This window comes from Mustela erminea, chromosome 2, assembly GCF_009829155.1.
Source record: "Mustela erminea isolate mMusErm1 chromosome 2, mMusErm1.Pri, whole genome shotgun sequence".
Lineage (NCBI taxonomy): Eukaryota > Metazoa > Chordata > Mammalia > Carnivora > Mustelidae > Mustela > Mustela erminea.
In genome coordinates, this window is record NC_045615.1 from 42,573,913 (window position 1) to 42,587,526 (window position 13,614).

Genomic DNA, 13,614 nt, shown 5'->3' on the forward strand with positions numbered 1-13,614 from the left:
GGCTACTGCGCACCACAGGCATGGAGGCCCCTATTCCCCTCCACCACCATGTGGGACCATGTGACCAGATCCCACCAATGGGCTGTGAGTAGTGAAGCTGGGTGAGTTGCCCCTGGCCCATGCAGGGGACACTGAGGGCCGAGTCCTCCCAGAGCTCTCTTGCAGGGTGAACACGAAGGAGTCCTCTTGTGGGGACAGCAGAGCAGCCTGAATGAGAGTCACACAAGAGGGCCTTTGACCTGCAGGGTCCTCTGAACGTGCGCGGGGATCAGTTACTGCTGCCCATAACTCAGCCTGTCCCAACGAACACCAACTCAGTTCTGAAATGTTACCCATTTTGATGTAATGAAATTTCCTGAAGGAAAGCAGGAGGGCAAACAAGTGGCTGGTTTGGCTTCCGAGCACTGTGGATCGAGAACACACGATGGACGGGGGAGCTGGCCTGACCCAGGACTACTTTTCTTTTACTAGGAGTCATAGCCTGAGGGGTCCCTTCCCATGCCTGTGGGGCAGCCCACCGAGCCTGAGGTCGCCCTGCTCGGTTCATTTCCATCATTTTCAAGATTTTAAGTAAGTTCTACATCTACAGGGAAGGCATACACATCCGACTGGCCAGATGAGGGGACACTGGGCGAAGTTTTCAATTACTAAATTACTAAATTTCAAAAGTAAGAGTTTCCCTTTATAAGTCATGAGTACATTCTACATCCATAAATAATACATTCTATTTTACTGACATCTTCTCTGTACTCTAGAAGGAGGATTAAATTACTCAAATATCCAGGTCAAACAGAAGTTATTCTGAAATGTTAATTTGAGTGTGTATAAGTATTATGTATATTTTAACAGTTGTATTTTAAAGGTAACTTTTATAATGCTTGTCTAATATTTCAACTCATCATAATTAGACTGCCTTGCACTTTGTATATTGGCTATACAAGTATTTAAAGACATTCTTACGTGCCTTTAATCATAGCCCACATAATTACCACATACCTCACTTTATAGGATTTTTATTAGGGAATGCTTAGTGAAAGTTTCACTTTGCCTTTGCCTTAAAATTATATCCTTTTATAGCATGATGTAACTTTTATTAAGACTTTAGCATTTGTTTTTAATATGCTTACTTTTCCCCACTGTTAAATAAAATAATTTCCCTTCAGATTTAATTAAAATTTTGGGAGATAGACTAATCGTAACCTGCTCATAATAGACAATACAAAAAAAAAAAAACAAAAAAAAATTACTCACAAACCCATTCACCAGATGGCACACCATTCTCTCCAAGTCCATATTTTGCTATATACAACTATCATGTTCATACTGTATAAAATTCCATATTCATATGTAAACAACTATCCATAGTCATGCTGTATATAACTTTGTATCCTATTTCTTTCACTGCCTGTCATTGTCTTACAGTTTTTAGAGGCTTCCTAGAATTCTAACATCTGTACTGTAAAGATTCCTGTGTACTTATTTCCAACTCTTCAGTTTTAAACACTGTAATAAATATGCTCACACATTACTTGTGACAGGCAGAAAAATGGCCCCCATTTTCAGAAGGACTTTGTTAGATGGGATAAATGAAGGACCTTGAAATGGGAGATGATCTGGGTGGGCCCAATCTAATCACATGGATTCCGAAATTAGTAGAATCTTTCCTGGTTAAGCTCATATAAGAGCTGTGACAATGGAAGCAGTTACCAGAGAGATGCTACATTTCTGGCTTTGAAGATGGAGAAGGGGGCCACGAGCAGAGGAACGTGGGTGGCCTCAAGAAGCTGGAGAGGTCAAGGGAGAGAGCTGATTCTGTCCTAGAGCCTCCACATGGGAATAAATACAGTGACACCAACATGCTTTTATACCGGTGAGACTTGTGTTGGATTTCTGACCTACAACACTGTAAGATGATAAATTTGTGTTGTTTTAAGCAACTAAGTTTGTGGGAATTTATTTTTTAAAGACTTTGACAGAGGGAGAGATAGAGAGAGAGAGAGAAAGAGTGGGAGAGGGAAGACAAGCAGGGGAAGTGGGAAGAGGGGAAAGTAGGCTTCCCGCTGAGCAGGGGGCCCGATGTGGGGCTCGATCCTAGAACCCCAGGGTCATGACCCGAGCTGAAGGCAGACGCTTAACCAACTGAGCTACCCAGTTCCCATGTTTGTGGGAATTTTTAATGGCAGCAAGAGAAAACTAACATCTGATTTTTGTGCACATCTTTTACTATTTTTGTAGGAGCCGATTCCTAGAAGAGTCTTCAAGTTCCCTGATACACATTGCCAACAATTTTATAATCACATCAGCAACATGAAGCGTGCCTACCTCACTTGCCCCCATCAACCCTCAGACTTCATTTCCTATGCATCCTGTTGTTTCATTGAAATCGACAGTAGTAATTATACCAAATAATTGCAGCCAGCCAAGGGTTTACTATCTAAACACTCATTTAATCCTCCCAACTACTCTAGGAGGTATGTTACCACTGTCATCCCCATCTTACAGAAGAGGAAACTAAGGCATGGAGGAGCTAAGAATGTGGTGAAGTTGGAATTAGACCCCAGAAAGCCTGGCCCCAAAGGTCCGGCTCTTTGGTGAGTTCTCCATTCAAACTGAAGGTCCTGGAAGGCAGGGCCAGTCTTCCCCTCTACCTCCTTGATTACTCAAGTGATTATCAAGTTTTCCCCAGTGTTACTGTAATCCAGGGTGACAACAGTGGTCACGAAGAGCTCTTGGCACCGAGACTGACATCTTAAAGTTCATTCATGTGTGAAGAATTGTGGTAACATTTTCTCTTCCGTTGGCTGCTTTGCTGGTGGCCCTTGCTTCTCTCTCAACCACATAACTGGATTATTCTTTATTAATTAAGACTCACTCCAATTGCCAGATAATTGTAAGCCCTCTTCCCCCCTATTCCTTTACACTCCCTACTATATACCAGATCCCGTAACAGGTGCTAGAGACAACAGGGAACCAGACAAGTGGGGAAAGCTATGTTGGGTCTGAGGCTATGACACAGACCCTTAGCTGAGTCAGGAGTCCAAGCCATGATGCCCATGGGAGAACAAAGGAAGAGAAAGCCACGCCTCTTCCATTAGGGGCACACCCGAGTTGGCTTCTCATGCTTGCGCACATGTCACACAGCCATTGATTTTGGTCTTAGGGCTAAAGATAATCTTCCAGTCAAAGTGAAGACTTTTACTTTTTCCTCCTATGGAGTGAAATAAAAGCTTACTTTGTTTTCTCACATTTCCCTGATGGAGAATTGGGGGATGGATGAAAGTAGAAAAATAAAGTAGATCAGCAATCACACTGAACAGAATGTACTTTTAACATCTCCCACCCTCTCCCCTGATAGTTTTGAATTTGATTCTGAAAATGCTTTGGGGCTTTTTCATCAACCTCAATTATTTTGTATGTAGGAAAATAAGACAACGCAAAACTTCCCATTTTAATCATTTTGAAGCGTGCAAGTCAGTGGCACGAAGGACGTCCATGCTGTTGTGCAACTGTCCCCATCATCCATCCAACGTTTTCATCTTCCCCAACAGAAAGTGTACACATGAAACCACCCCCCGACCCCCTCCCTTCAGCCCCAGTCTGTGAATCTGTGAATCTCCATCCTACTGTCTCTGTGAATCTGACCACCCTATGAACCTCATTCAAGAAGAATCAGATGGTAGCTGTCCTGTGACCAGCTTAGTTCACTGAGGGTCGAGTGTTCATGGTCCCTCCACGTTATGGCATGGATCAGAATCATCTTCCTTTCTGAGGCTGAATATCCCATTCTGTGTATATATCATGTTTTGATTTTCCATCTGTCAATGAACAATTAGGCTGTTCTTACCTTTCAGCTATTGTAAACAATGTGGCTATGGACACGGGTATGTAAACATTTCTCTAAGTCCTTGCTTTCTATTCTTTTGGGTATATACCTAGAATCCAAATTATTTTAACATTATTCCCCATTGGGGGTGGGAGGTCTGCTTTACCCAAATTAGGATTTGAACTTGGCCACCGGAGTAGTCTCTGGCAGCTGTGCATGCCGGGAAGCAGTCTCATGGAAGGGCAGTCCCAGGTCTGCAGTCCGCCTGCCCTCCTTGTCCCAGCCCTCCCCCACCACACTCCTCCCTGCCCTCGCCACGGCAGCCATGGCCAAGAGAAATCCAAAGCCAGCATACCCAGCACTTTACTCGAAACACTCTCCTACTGAATTTCCAATAAACACGAGACAAAATGAAAAATCAGAAGTTTTTATTAAAAGTTAAAAATGTTTCCAAAGTTTACACATGCACACAGACTCTTCCACCATCTTACGGATTTCTAAAATCACGGACAAGCAGATACACACTGGTCTGGCAAACCTGCTTTGGTTACTTAACTCTCCTGTATTTGCATTTGGAGAAAGCCTGCTCACTCAGGGGGAAAGCAAACACTTACCAGAATGTGCCTGCTGCTGCTGTTGCCCCCACACTGGCAGGACAGAGGGGAGGGAACATTCTCACTCTGCTGAACAGGCAGGGCAGTGCTTGGTTCTCTGCTTCGCCCAGCTACCATGACCACTGGGCCTGGGAAGAGCCACCGTCCACCCAGAGCAGGGTCTGTCCAGGCAGTGGAGCAAGCTGCTCAGCAGGCATCCCAACCTGGCTGTGTATTGCAGTCCGTGGAGAACTTGAAGCCAAATCTTGACGGCTCGAGCACTGGGTCAGTTCATTCAGAATCTCTGAGAATGTCACCAGAAAGATGTTATTTTGGAAGTTCCCTGGGGGTGGGGGGAGGACTCTAATGCCCAAGGAGGGAGAACCATAGCAGTCCCTCCGTTCTTAACTCTTACCTTCTTAGAAGTCCCCCTTTTCCCAATTTAAAACATTTGGCATATCTGACACCCTTCTTGAGTTATGAAGAAATTATGACATATGGATGCTGAAGTTCCTACCAGTGACTTGTAATGGGTCAAAAAAAAAAAAAAAGAACACCCAGACTTCATTAAAAAAATTTATTTTCATATAAAAGTGCCAAAATATCCACCAATGTCATAATCTATCTCAACAACCAGTTTACGCTAGTAATCAAAACACAAGCCTCTTTATTCACATTGTTTAAAAATCAAATTCTTTTCACACATTCCCACAGTAGCTTGAGTCTCTAGACAGTGGGAAGCTTGCATTCCTGTTTGCCGTGGTAGTCCATATGTCCAGGTTCATATAGGCACGAAACGGATTAAACCCTGGGTAGTATTCCTTGCACATGACAGCTTGGTTTTCCATGTGAGTCGAATGTTCCGTGGTGGGGCTGATGGGGCAGCAACTTTCATATACGTCACTTTGTGGGGCCCAGATGGAACCAAAAAGTCCAGACATTGGAGACAAGCTTCGGGTGCTCGTGAGGTAGGGCTGAGGTGTACATGAGGAGGGGGAAAAAGAGAAATTTTTAGAAATTTCTAAAGATTTTAGAAAGCCAACATCAAAGTTGGACACCACAGTGCTACCCATCCAAGTCACAGGGAAGTCATTAAACTATTCTCAACCCTCTGGGTTGCCTCAAAGCCATTCTTCTCAGAGTGTTGTGAAATCTTCATCTTCCTAGATAAACTTATTTTCAATCCAAGAAAAACCCCTTAGGTCAAATGCCCTCGGTCTGTAAAACATGTCTTGAGTGGATGCCAGAGTGAGGAGGCACGGGGCTCTTGGGTGCTGACAGGCAGGAAGCCCTCAGGACCAGTGAGTGACCCTCTCTGAGCACAGAGGAAAACGTCAACAGGACCACTGAGACACAGCTGGGTCACAGAGGGCTTCCCAGCCCGAATTCAATTTTATCGACCCATCACTGCTCCTCCGTGTCCTCTGGGTAGGCTTTCTCTTCAGGGCGGCTAGACAACCCACATCTGCGAGCCCCCACCTGTCTGACTATGCCTAAGGCTCTTTCAGAGGGTGGCTAGCCTGGCTTCTGGGATCTAAAGGACACAAGCCAGGCTTTGACAGATCTGAACCTGACCCTGAAGCAAAGTGAGACCAGGATTAAAGAAGGACCAGAAAGAACTTGGAGCTGCCCCGGGGTCACAGCACTGACCGGAGAACTGAGGAGACCCGCGTGTCCCCAGGCAGTCGGCATGTTGGGTGGGGGGCTCCAGGTAGAAGGAGAGCTGTGATCCATAAAGTCTGTCTGAATTTCGGCAGGACAAGGGAAGCCATTGGGGTAATTCATGTTTTCTACAAAAAGTGGAAGACAACACAGGTAAACATTTTTACGGTGAGATCTGAATTCTCACTCTCAGGCCAAAAGTTGTTTTTTTTTTTTTTTTTAAGATTTTATTTATTTATTTGACAGAGAGAAATCACAAGTAGATGGAGAGGCAGGCAGAGAGAGAGAGAGGGAAGCAGGCTCCCCGCTGAGCAGAGAGCCCGATGCGGGACCCGATCCCAGCACCCTGAGATCATGACCCAAGCCGAAGGCAGCGGCTTAACCCACTGAGCCACCCAGGCGCCCCTCAGGCCAAAAGTTTTTAAGGCCTTCCCATACCTCTGAGGTAAAGACCAGTGTAGTTTACACTGTCATTCTCAAGGTTAAAACTATTTAGCAGATAAGATAGGCTACCTGGGAAGCCCTCAGGAAGGAAGGTCCTTCCTCTGGGCTTGATTGTTCTGTATTTGACGATTTGTCGACAGGCTTTCTAATAAAGACTCCTGCACACTGGACCCGTGACAGGATTCTTACCAGCCCTTAACATTTGCTTTTATTACCTGTTGGGCCAACCTCAGCCTCCTGCAACGTACACTGTATGGAGATACCAGAGCAATATGAAACCAGCACTTCTTAGCTAAGTAGGAAGGTACGGCTGTCCCTGCTTTAGCGATGGGAGATATATTCCAGGACCCCCAGTGGGTGCCTGAAGCCGCGGACCCTCCTGAGCCCTATGTATGTTGTGTTTTCTTCCTATACATAAATATCCGGGGTAAAGTGCAATTTATATAGTAGGCACAGGAAGAGATTAACTAATAAAATATAAAATAACACCACACTGTAACAGAAGTTATGGAAATGTGCCTTCCTTTTCTTTCCCTCTCAGAGTATCCTGTACCACACCCACCCTTCTTGGGATGCTGAGAGACAGTAAACTGCCTACATGAGGAGGTGAGGGGAGGTGAAGGAAAGACCTTGTGACAGAGCGTCAGGCTACTAGAGACCTTCCGACAACACATGAGCCGGAGGTTCATCTGTTGTGGAAGGCAGCTGACTGCGGTAACCAAAACCACAGAAAACACAACTTGGGGTTAATGGGGCGCCGCTGTGATACACAGGAGCCTCCCAAGCCTGGGAAGGATGTCACCACAACATACCCCTGTGGTTAGCATGGAGCAAGGCAGGTATCAGACTCCAGTGAGAGCCATCTCCTCAGGCCACTTAGAGCTTCCCTGAACAGGTAGCCCCACTATGGGGGCTCTTTAATATATAAGATCGCTCTGTAATATATAAGAAGAACATTCTGCAGCTTATCAGGGAAATCTCACAGCTATTATTGTTTATCATTACCAATGCTTGAGCCCAAGCACCAGCCATTTCCCCCAGTTTCCCCTCCTGGCTCTCCACTCCATCTTTCTGCGGCACCACTCAGGGTCAGAAGAGTTGGACCCTGCTGAGGAATAAGCACGTGCATGTTTCCACTCCACACAGGACTTGTCTGCCTGGAAAGTATAGCAAACATCTAAAGCCTCAAACTCCCGAAGGATAATTTACAATCTTAGGTCCATGGAAATCCAAGGGACCCAGGTCTACCAAATCCAAAGGACTAAATAGATCAGGGTTGCTTGCAGAAACTCCCAGACAGCCAGGTTGACAGGGCTTTTTGAGGCCATCTGAATTACACACGGCAGGCCTGCACAACTGAACCCACATGAAGCTACTCGGCAGCTGCCTGTAAGGTCATTCTCAAAGGTTCTCACTGTTAAAGGCGCATTTTTCTTTTTTTAAAAAATTCAATGTAATTAACATAGAGTGTATGATTAGTTTCAGAGGAAGAATTTAGTAATTCACCAGCTGCACGTAACCCCCAGTGCTCATCACATCACGCACTCTCCTTAAGGCTGTCACCCATTCACCCCATCCCCCCAGCGACTTCCCCTCCAGCAGCCCTCAGTTGGTTTCCTAGAGTTAAGAGTCTTCGTGGTTTGTCTCCCTCTCTGATTTCGTCTTATCTTTCCTTCTTTTCCCCTATGCTCATCTGTTTTGTTTTTAAAGGCACATTCCTAGCAGACATATGACAACCAAAAACCATGCTCATGAATATGGAGAATGGACTGGGTTCTCAGAGGCAGGGGTCAGGGGTGGAGGGGAGTGGGATGTATGCAAAATGGGCTAAGGTGCTCGAACGGTACAAACTCCCAGTGATAAGATGAGTCAGGACTGGAGACATAATGTAAGGCCGTGGTGAGCAGAGTTATTAACGATATCCTCTCATGTATTTGTAAGATGCTCTAAGAGAGACCTTAAAAGTTTTCCTCACAAGAGAGAACATTTGTGACCATGTTCGAGGATGGGCAATGACTAGACTAGACTGCACGTCACTTCCCAGTACGTACCAAAGGCTAATCATTATGTCATATACCTAAAATTAATACAATGTTCTGTGTCAATTACATCTAAGTTGCTTTAAGAAAGTACGTTCTTCTGCAGTTAATGCCTCAGGCCCACATGCTTCCTGCTTTGATTTTTCTGAGTAAAAGAATGGCATCAGATCGTTCAAGCAGCTTTTACCTTCCGGAAAGGCATTATAATCATTCAGTTCCAATGGACAGTACACGTTGGGGAACTGGCCTTCACAGGCTGCACTCCAGTCAATGAAACTGCTATAAAACACAAAAGGTCTCGTTTCAGAAACAGGACGTCAAAAGACCATGTAAAGAAAGAGGAAAACGATTTTGTGACCCAGCACCCTAATCACTGCTCATCCCTCAGTTTTGGAAGAGAAAAGATGTACTTTCTTGAGTCATGGGATCAAAGACTTCCCAACCGACCAAACGTTCCCCACCAATGACTCGGCCTGGTAGGATGGACGGCTCAGGCGAAGAGCTTGCTTCCTTGGTCACCCAGGTGGGCTAACTCTAACCCAAGGCAGATCCAAGGCTGTGGCTTTTGGAGCACTCTGGGAGAGGACTGCACTACCCCAAGACTTTTGGCCAACACCTGCAGGTACTGCTCTAAAGTGCCCCACCCCCAAGCAGGGTCGCTGTTTGTCCAGGAGGTTGAGGGGGGGAACCACAACCATCAAGACTGATTCGCAACAGATACTTTGATCACAGTTACAAACCGGAATCTCATGACAGATAAAAAAGAGTAAATACCACTGTAATAAAGGAACCAAAAAAGAAAACTTCAGATTCTGTGATGAGACAGAGATGCCAACATTTTATCACGTTCTCACTGCTGAACGTCTTTGACATCCAACAGCGAATTAAAGAAACAGCTCGAGTGGAACGGCCTCTCAATATGCAAACTATCTGATCTTTCTTAATGTTTTAAATGTGTTCATGATGGATGCCATGGAAAAGTGGAAAGCACTGCTCCATCAGGTGGTAGGAATCGTGAGTGACTGTGTTTTCAAATCAGCCTCTATTAACAGACCATCTTTTCAGCTTGAGGAAAGTGATGATGTGGTCAACAGCTCTGTTATTCTTCTTTCCTTTCATGTTTCTCTCCCTTCTGCTTTTTGTTTTCTAAGACACCACAGTGCAACTCCAACAGGCAGATGGAGATATCCAGCTGAGGTGCACTGGGGAAGGAAGCCTGGCCCCCAGTTTTGTAAGGCCCATCTAACAGACTGAACTCCAATCCCCTCAGCAAGTCCTTGCGCTAAGCAAGGCAATGATCAGAGAAGGGAGTCCATACCTATTATGCACGGGAGCTGGGCCCTGCATCATGCCAGGCACGCGGTTCTCCACAGCACAGTTGAAGCTGCTTGTCACACACACAGGCTGCGTGGGCCACAGGTCTCCAGCTGGGTAAAGACCTGAGGAAGAGAACAAGTCCTCTCAATCTACCCTCTTCCCTCCTCAGCCCGCATCCCATCCTTTCTACAACATTCCTTCTCTACTTCTAGAAAACACTTCCTGTAAGTCACCCACACATGCTGACCATTTCTGCCTTCCCTGATCCCTTTTGGGATATACTTTCAGGTATACAGCAGGAAGATGGGGTCTAAGGAGAATGCCACTGTTCCACTGACAATTCAACCATAGCAAGTCCAAAATGTATCCAAAGAACGGCACAGAAGCCCATGCTTTCAAAGTCGGCTCCAAGATGGAGGGCAGTTTTCACATCTAGCAGAATTTATACATGCAAAAACAAGTGTATTAGAGCTCAATGATGCCATCGGGAGTAAGCACCAGGCTTATCTTGCCACAATCCCCGACCCTAGCCATGCGGGAAGCAGGCACTAGAAGAGACAGGAGATGCAAGAGCCTCGCCTACAAGGCAGAGGCAGTACAGTCAGAGGCCCCTGATGACACGGGTCCTGAGGGGCCGGTGCATGGAAGCCCAGTGACACGGCTTGGACCAGAGGGCCCAGCCCCTGCCCCCAACCTACTCGTCTCCACAAGCTCCCTGTCCTGCCATGTGGAGGAACCCCCGGCTGGTGTCTGGAGTGAGAGTCTGCCCTACCTTTATCTTCTTCAACACCTGTAGGCCCGGCAGGAAGGCTGGGACAGGGAGGTTCTGCATACTGTGGCAGATCATTCATGTTTCTGTGGAGAAAGCCAGAAAATGAAGATCTACGATTTCTTCTGTAAAAGGATGTACCAACTCTATTCAACCATGTCTTGAGTTTTACAGGAATTCTTCCGTCAAGAAACATAAATGCTAGAGACACAAAGGTACATGGCCAGAAAAGGGTTAAGGTTACCAAATTTCCAAGACCCAGCAAAGCCTGTTTTTAATAAACAACAAAATCAGTGTAACTGAGGCCCACGGCAGGTTCCCGTCTGCCCAGCACCGGCCGGCAGTGCTGAGTGGAGTCAGTCCTGAGTTAGCGTAGGTTCCCTGCTTGCAGACACCCCACAGACAGCTTGCCTCACCCCCTCTGCCGAACCTCCTTTTTCACACGTGCATCTATTTAATGGTAACAACAGCCCCCTGTCCTCTCACCATGTGACTGGAGCCCATGGAAACATGATCACGTTCTCCCTCGAAAACCCTCTGCTTACTGCGTCCCTTCCTCTTGTCCTGCTCAATAAGAGCCACTCGTCTCTTTTGTCTGATGGGGCAGCAACCATCACACAGTGGGAGTCCTAACCATGTCAGTACCTGCTTGTTCCTGCAAAACTCCCTGCATCATCAGGGCTCCATTTTATTTTAAGTTCCAGAGGAGGGAATGATGCCCATCCCTGCAATAACTGCTGTTTCTCTTTCTGCTTTCAGGAATGAGATGGGTTTGTTTTTTTTCTTTTTAAGATTTTATTTATTTGTATGAGAGAGAGCACAGGCACACAAGCTAGGGGAGGGGCAGAGGAAGAAGGACAAGCAGACTCCCCACTGAGCCTGAGCTTGGAGCCTAATGGAGCCCCAATGCAGAACTCGATCCCAGGACCCTGAGATCGTGACCTGAGCTGAAGGCAGACGCTTTACCAACTGTGCCATCCAGGCCCCCCAGAAAGGGGATGTGTTGTAATGTGGCTATATCACTGGCAGTAATGGGCTCCCAGAGACATCTCCACAAGGAACATATGTACCCAGAAGGATCCTGCTTGCTGAATTATTAGCAAAATTGGAAGTTACTCTCTCTCATTCTTAAAAATCTTTCCTATTTCCACTGCAGAACTAACTACAAAGCAGCAGCACAATGACAGAAAAAACAGTAAGTATATAAAACACGCTGTCAAAGCAAGAGAGTGAGAAACTTACGTGGGATTGCAGATGTTATGAGAAAGATTCAAGGAGATGGGAGTTTCTGCAGAAAAGTCGTTTTGCGGAACACTATCTCCTGTGTAAAAGCAAAAACAATTATCACAAGGTTTTGCAAGTTTAATTTAACTGTACTATGTTAAAAGTGCACACTGCTAATATCACTAACCCCAAATGAGCGACTTCTCACTTCTGACTGATTTTCATATTCAGTAATTTCATTTTTTAAAAATCTTTATTATATTTCTCTTTTCACTGAATACTTACTAAAAACTCAACATTTAAATCTATGAATTTCAGATTCACAGTGTTTCAACTGTGGAAAAAAGCTGAAACCATTAATATTATGTAAGTTTCTCATAGGGATTTTTTGATAAAAGAAATCTTGCTATATAAATCGACCCCTGCAGTTTGTAAGTGACACTGTAGGAAGTCTATGGAAGTAAACATAAGTTTAGAGAAGAAACATGGAATTCATCTGCAATCATGCTGCCGTTCAGCATGAGTTATATTTCCTTACAAACTCTTTTATGTGTATACATGTGTGGAAAGCTGGGGTCATGCTTCATATGTACTTTGTCTTTACGGTCTCTTACACCATTAATTATACTGGGGACATTTTCCCAATAGTATATAACCTTCAGACAACTTACAAACTACATGTTAAGCCATTGTACAGCAACACCATCAATAATTATTATCATCTTGCTCCCGTTGGCCTTTCTCAAGCTAAAGCAGCACTTCTATTCTTTGTTACTGAGGACTGATTTTTAAAAACCTTGAGTTATGCTTTGTCTGGCAACCTTTGTCTTCAGCGGTGGATGGAGCTGTGCTTGGTGTAGGCTGTGAAAACCAAGCTCCCTCAGGCCACATGCATCCCCGCTCTCACAGCACCTGGGCCTGCCTGCCTTCATCTGAGTCTGTGCGTGTCTCCTTGTGGGCGATGGCAGTGTCCCCCAGAGGGGGCAGGACTGCTGTGTTTCTTGGGCACCAATATCTTATCTTTTTGTGCCTAAAGCACAGTACCCAGTAATAAACAGTGCATATCAGTGATATTAAAATTTTATGGAGGATCATTAAGAAAACAATGTCTCAAAGTCTCCTGGGGGTTGGGGAAGCTGATAAAGAAACACAGCCTGAAGACACACCTGGGTGCCTTATGTAGGTTTTTATGGCTATTGTGCCCCATCTCTCAGAAAAGACCTTCTTTTATTGGTCTCACCACTGGGAGGAGACAGAGAAGAGAGACAGCCCAGAGCCTGCTGAAGGGAGCTGTAGGTGGCCTGAAGCAGCCAGCCTGTCTGGAGGAGAAGACAGGGTTTCTGGGTGGTGAGCAAACTGGGGTGTGGTATAAGCTGCCAACCCCTCTGAGCCCAGGGCCACTGGCTCTCCCTTTCAAGGCTGTGTGGGAGCCATGCCAGTGTGACCGGCAAACCAAGGCCTCACACTTGTGAGCTTCTCAATCTCATCAGCGTTTCCTCACACAAAGACTAAGTTTACTATTTTGAAAACAACAATGAAAAGGAATGAACTCCATCTTTATATGGTCATGGAGGTTAAAAACACCGAGTGAAAGAAGCAAGACGCAGAATGATATACTGAAGTACGATTTCCTTTACGTAAGTCACAAACGTTCTATACTCTGTTGATGGACGTATGCAGGTAAACAAAATATGGACTAAAAGAATACATGCCAAGTTCATGAGAGTGGACAGTGATTCTCTT

The 13,614-nt window shown here is 45.5% G+C and overlaps 1 protein-coding gene across 9 annotated transcripts in view; it reads right to left on the reverse strand.

Annotated features, from left to right (window-relative positions):
• Positions 1-4,978: 4,978 nt before the first annotated feature.
• TMEM131L (transmembrane 131 like) overlaps positions 4,979-13,614 on the reverse strand; it is a 159,352-nt gene continuing 150,716 nt past the window's right edge. For 6 of the 9 annotated variants that reach the window (XM_032332746.1, XM_032332747.1, XM_032332745.1 and 3 more), the window contains 6 exons: positions 11,890-11,968; positions 10,651-10,733; positions 9,880-10,000; positions 8,749-8,840; positions 6,067-6,206; positions 4,979-5,390 (listed from right to left, as the gene is read on the reverse strand). In XM_032332746.1, the coding sequence (XP_032188637.1) occupies positions 5,115-5,390; positions 6,067-6,206; positions 8,749-8,840; positions 9,880-10,000; positions 10,651-10,733; positions 11,890-11,968 (791 nt within the window). In that variant the 3' untranslated portion in view covers positions 4,979-5,114. The other 3 variants (XM_032332749.1, XM_032332751.1, XM_032332752.1) reach the window with 3 other exon arrangements.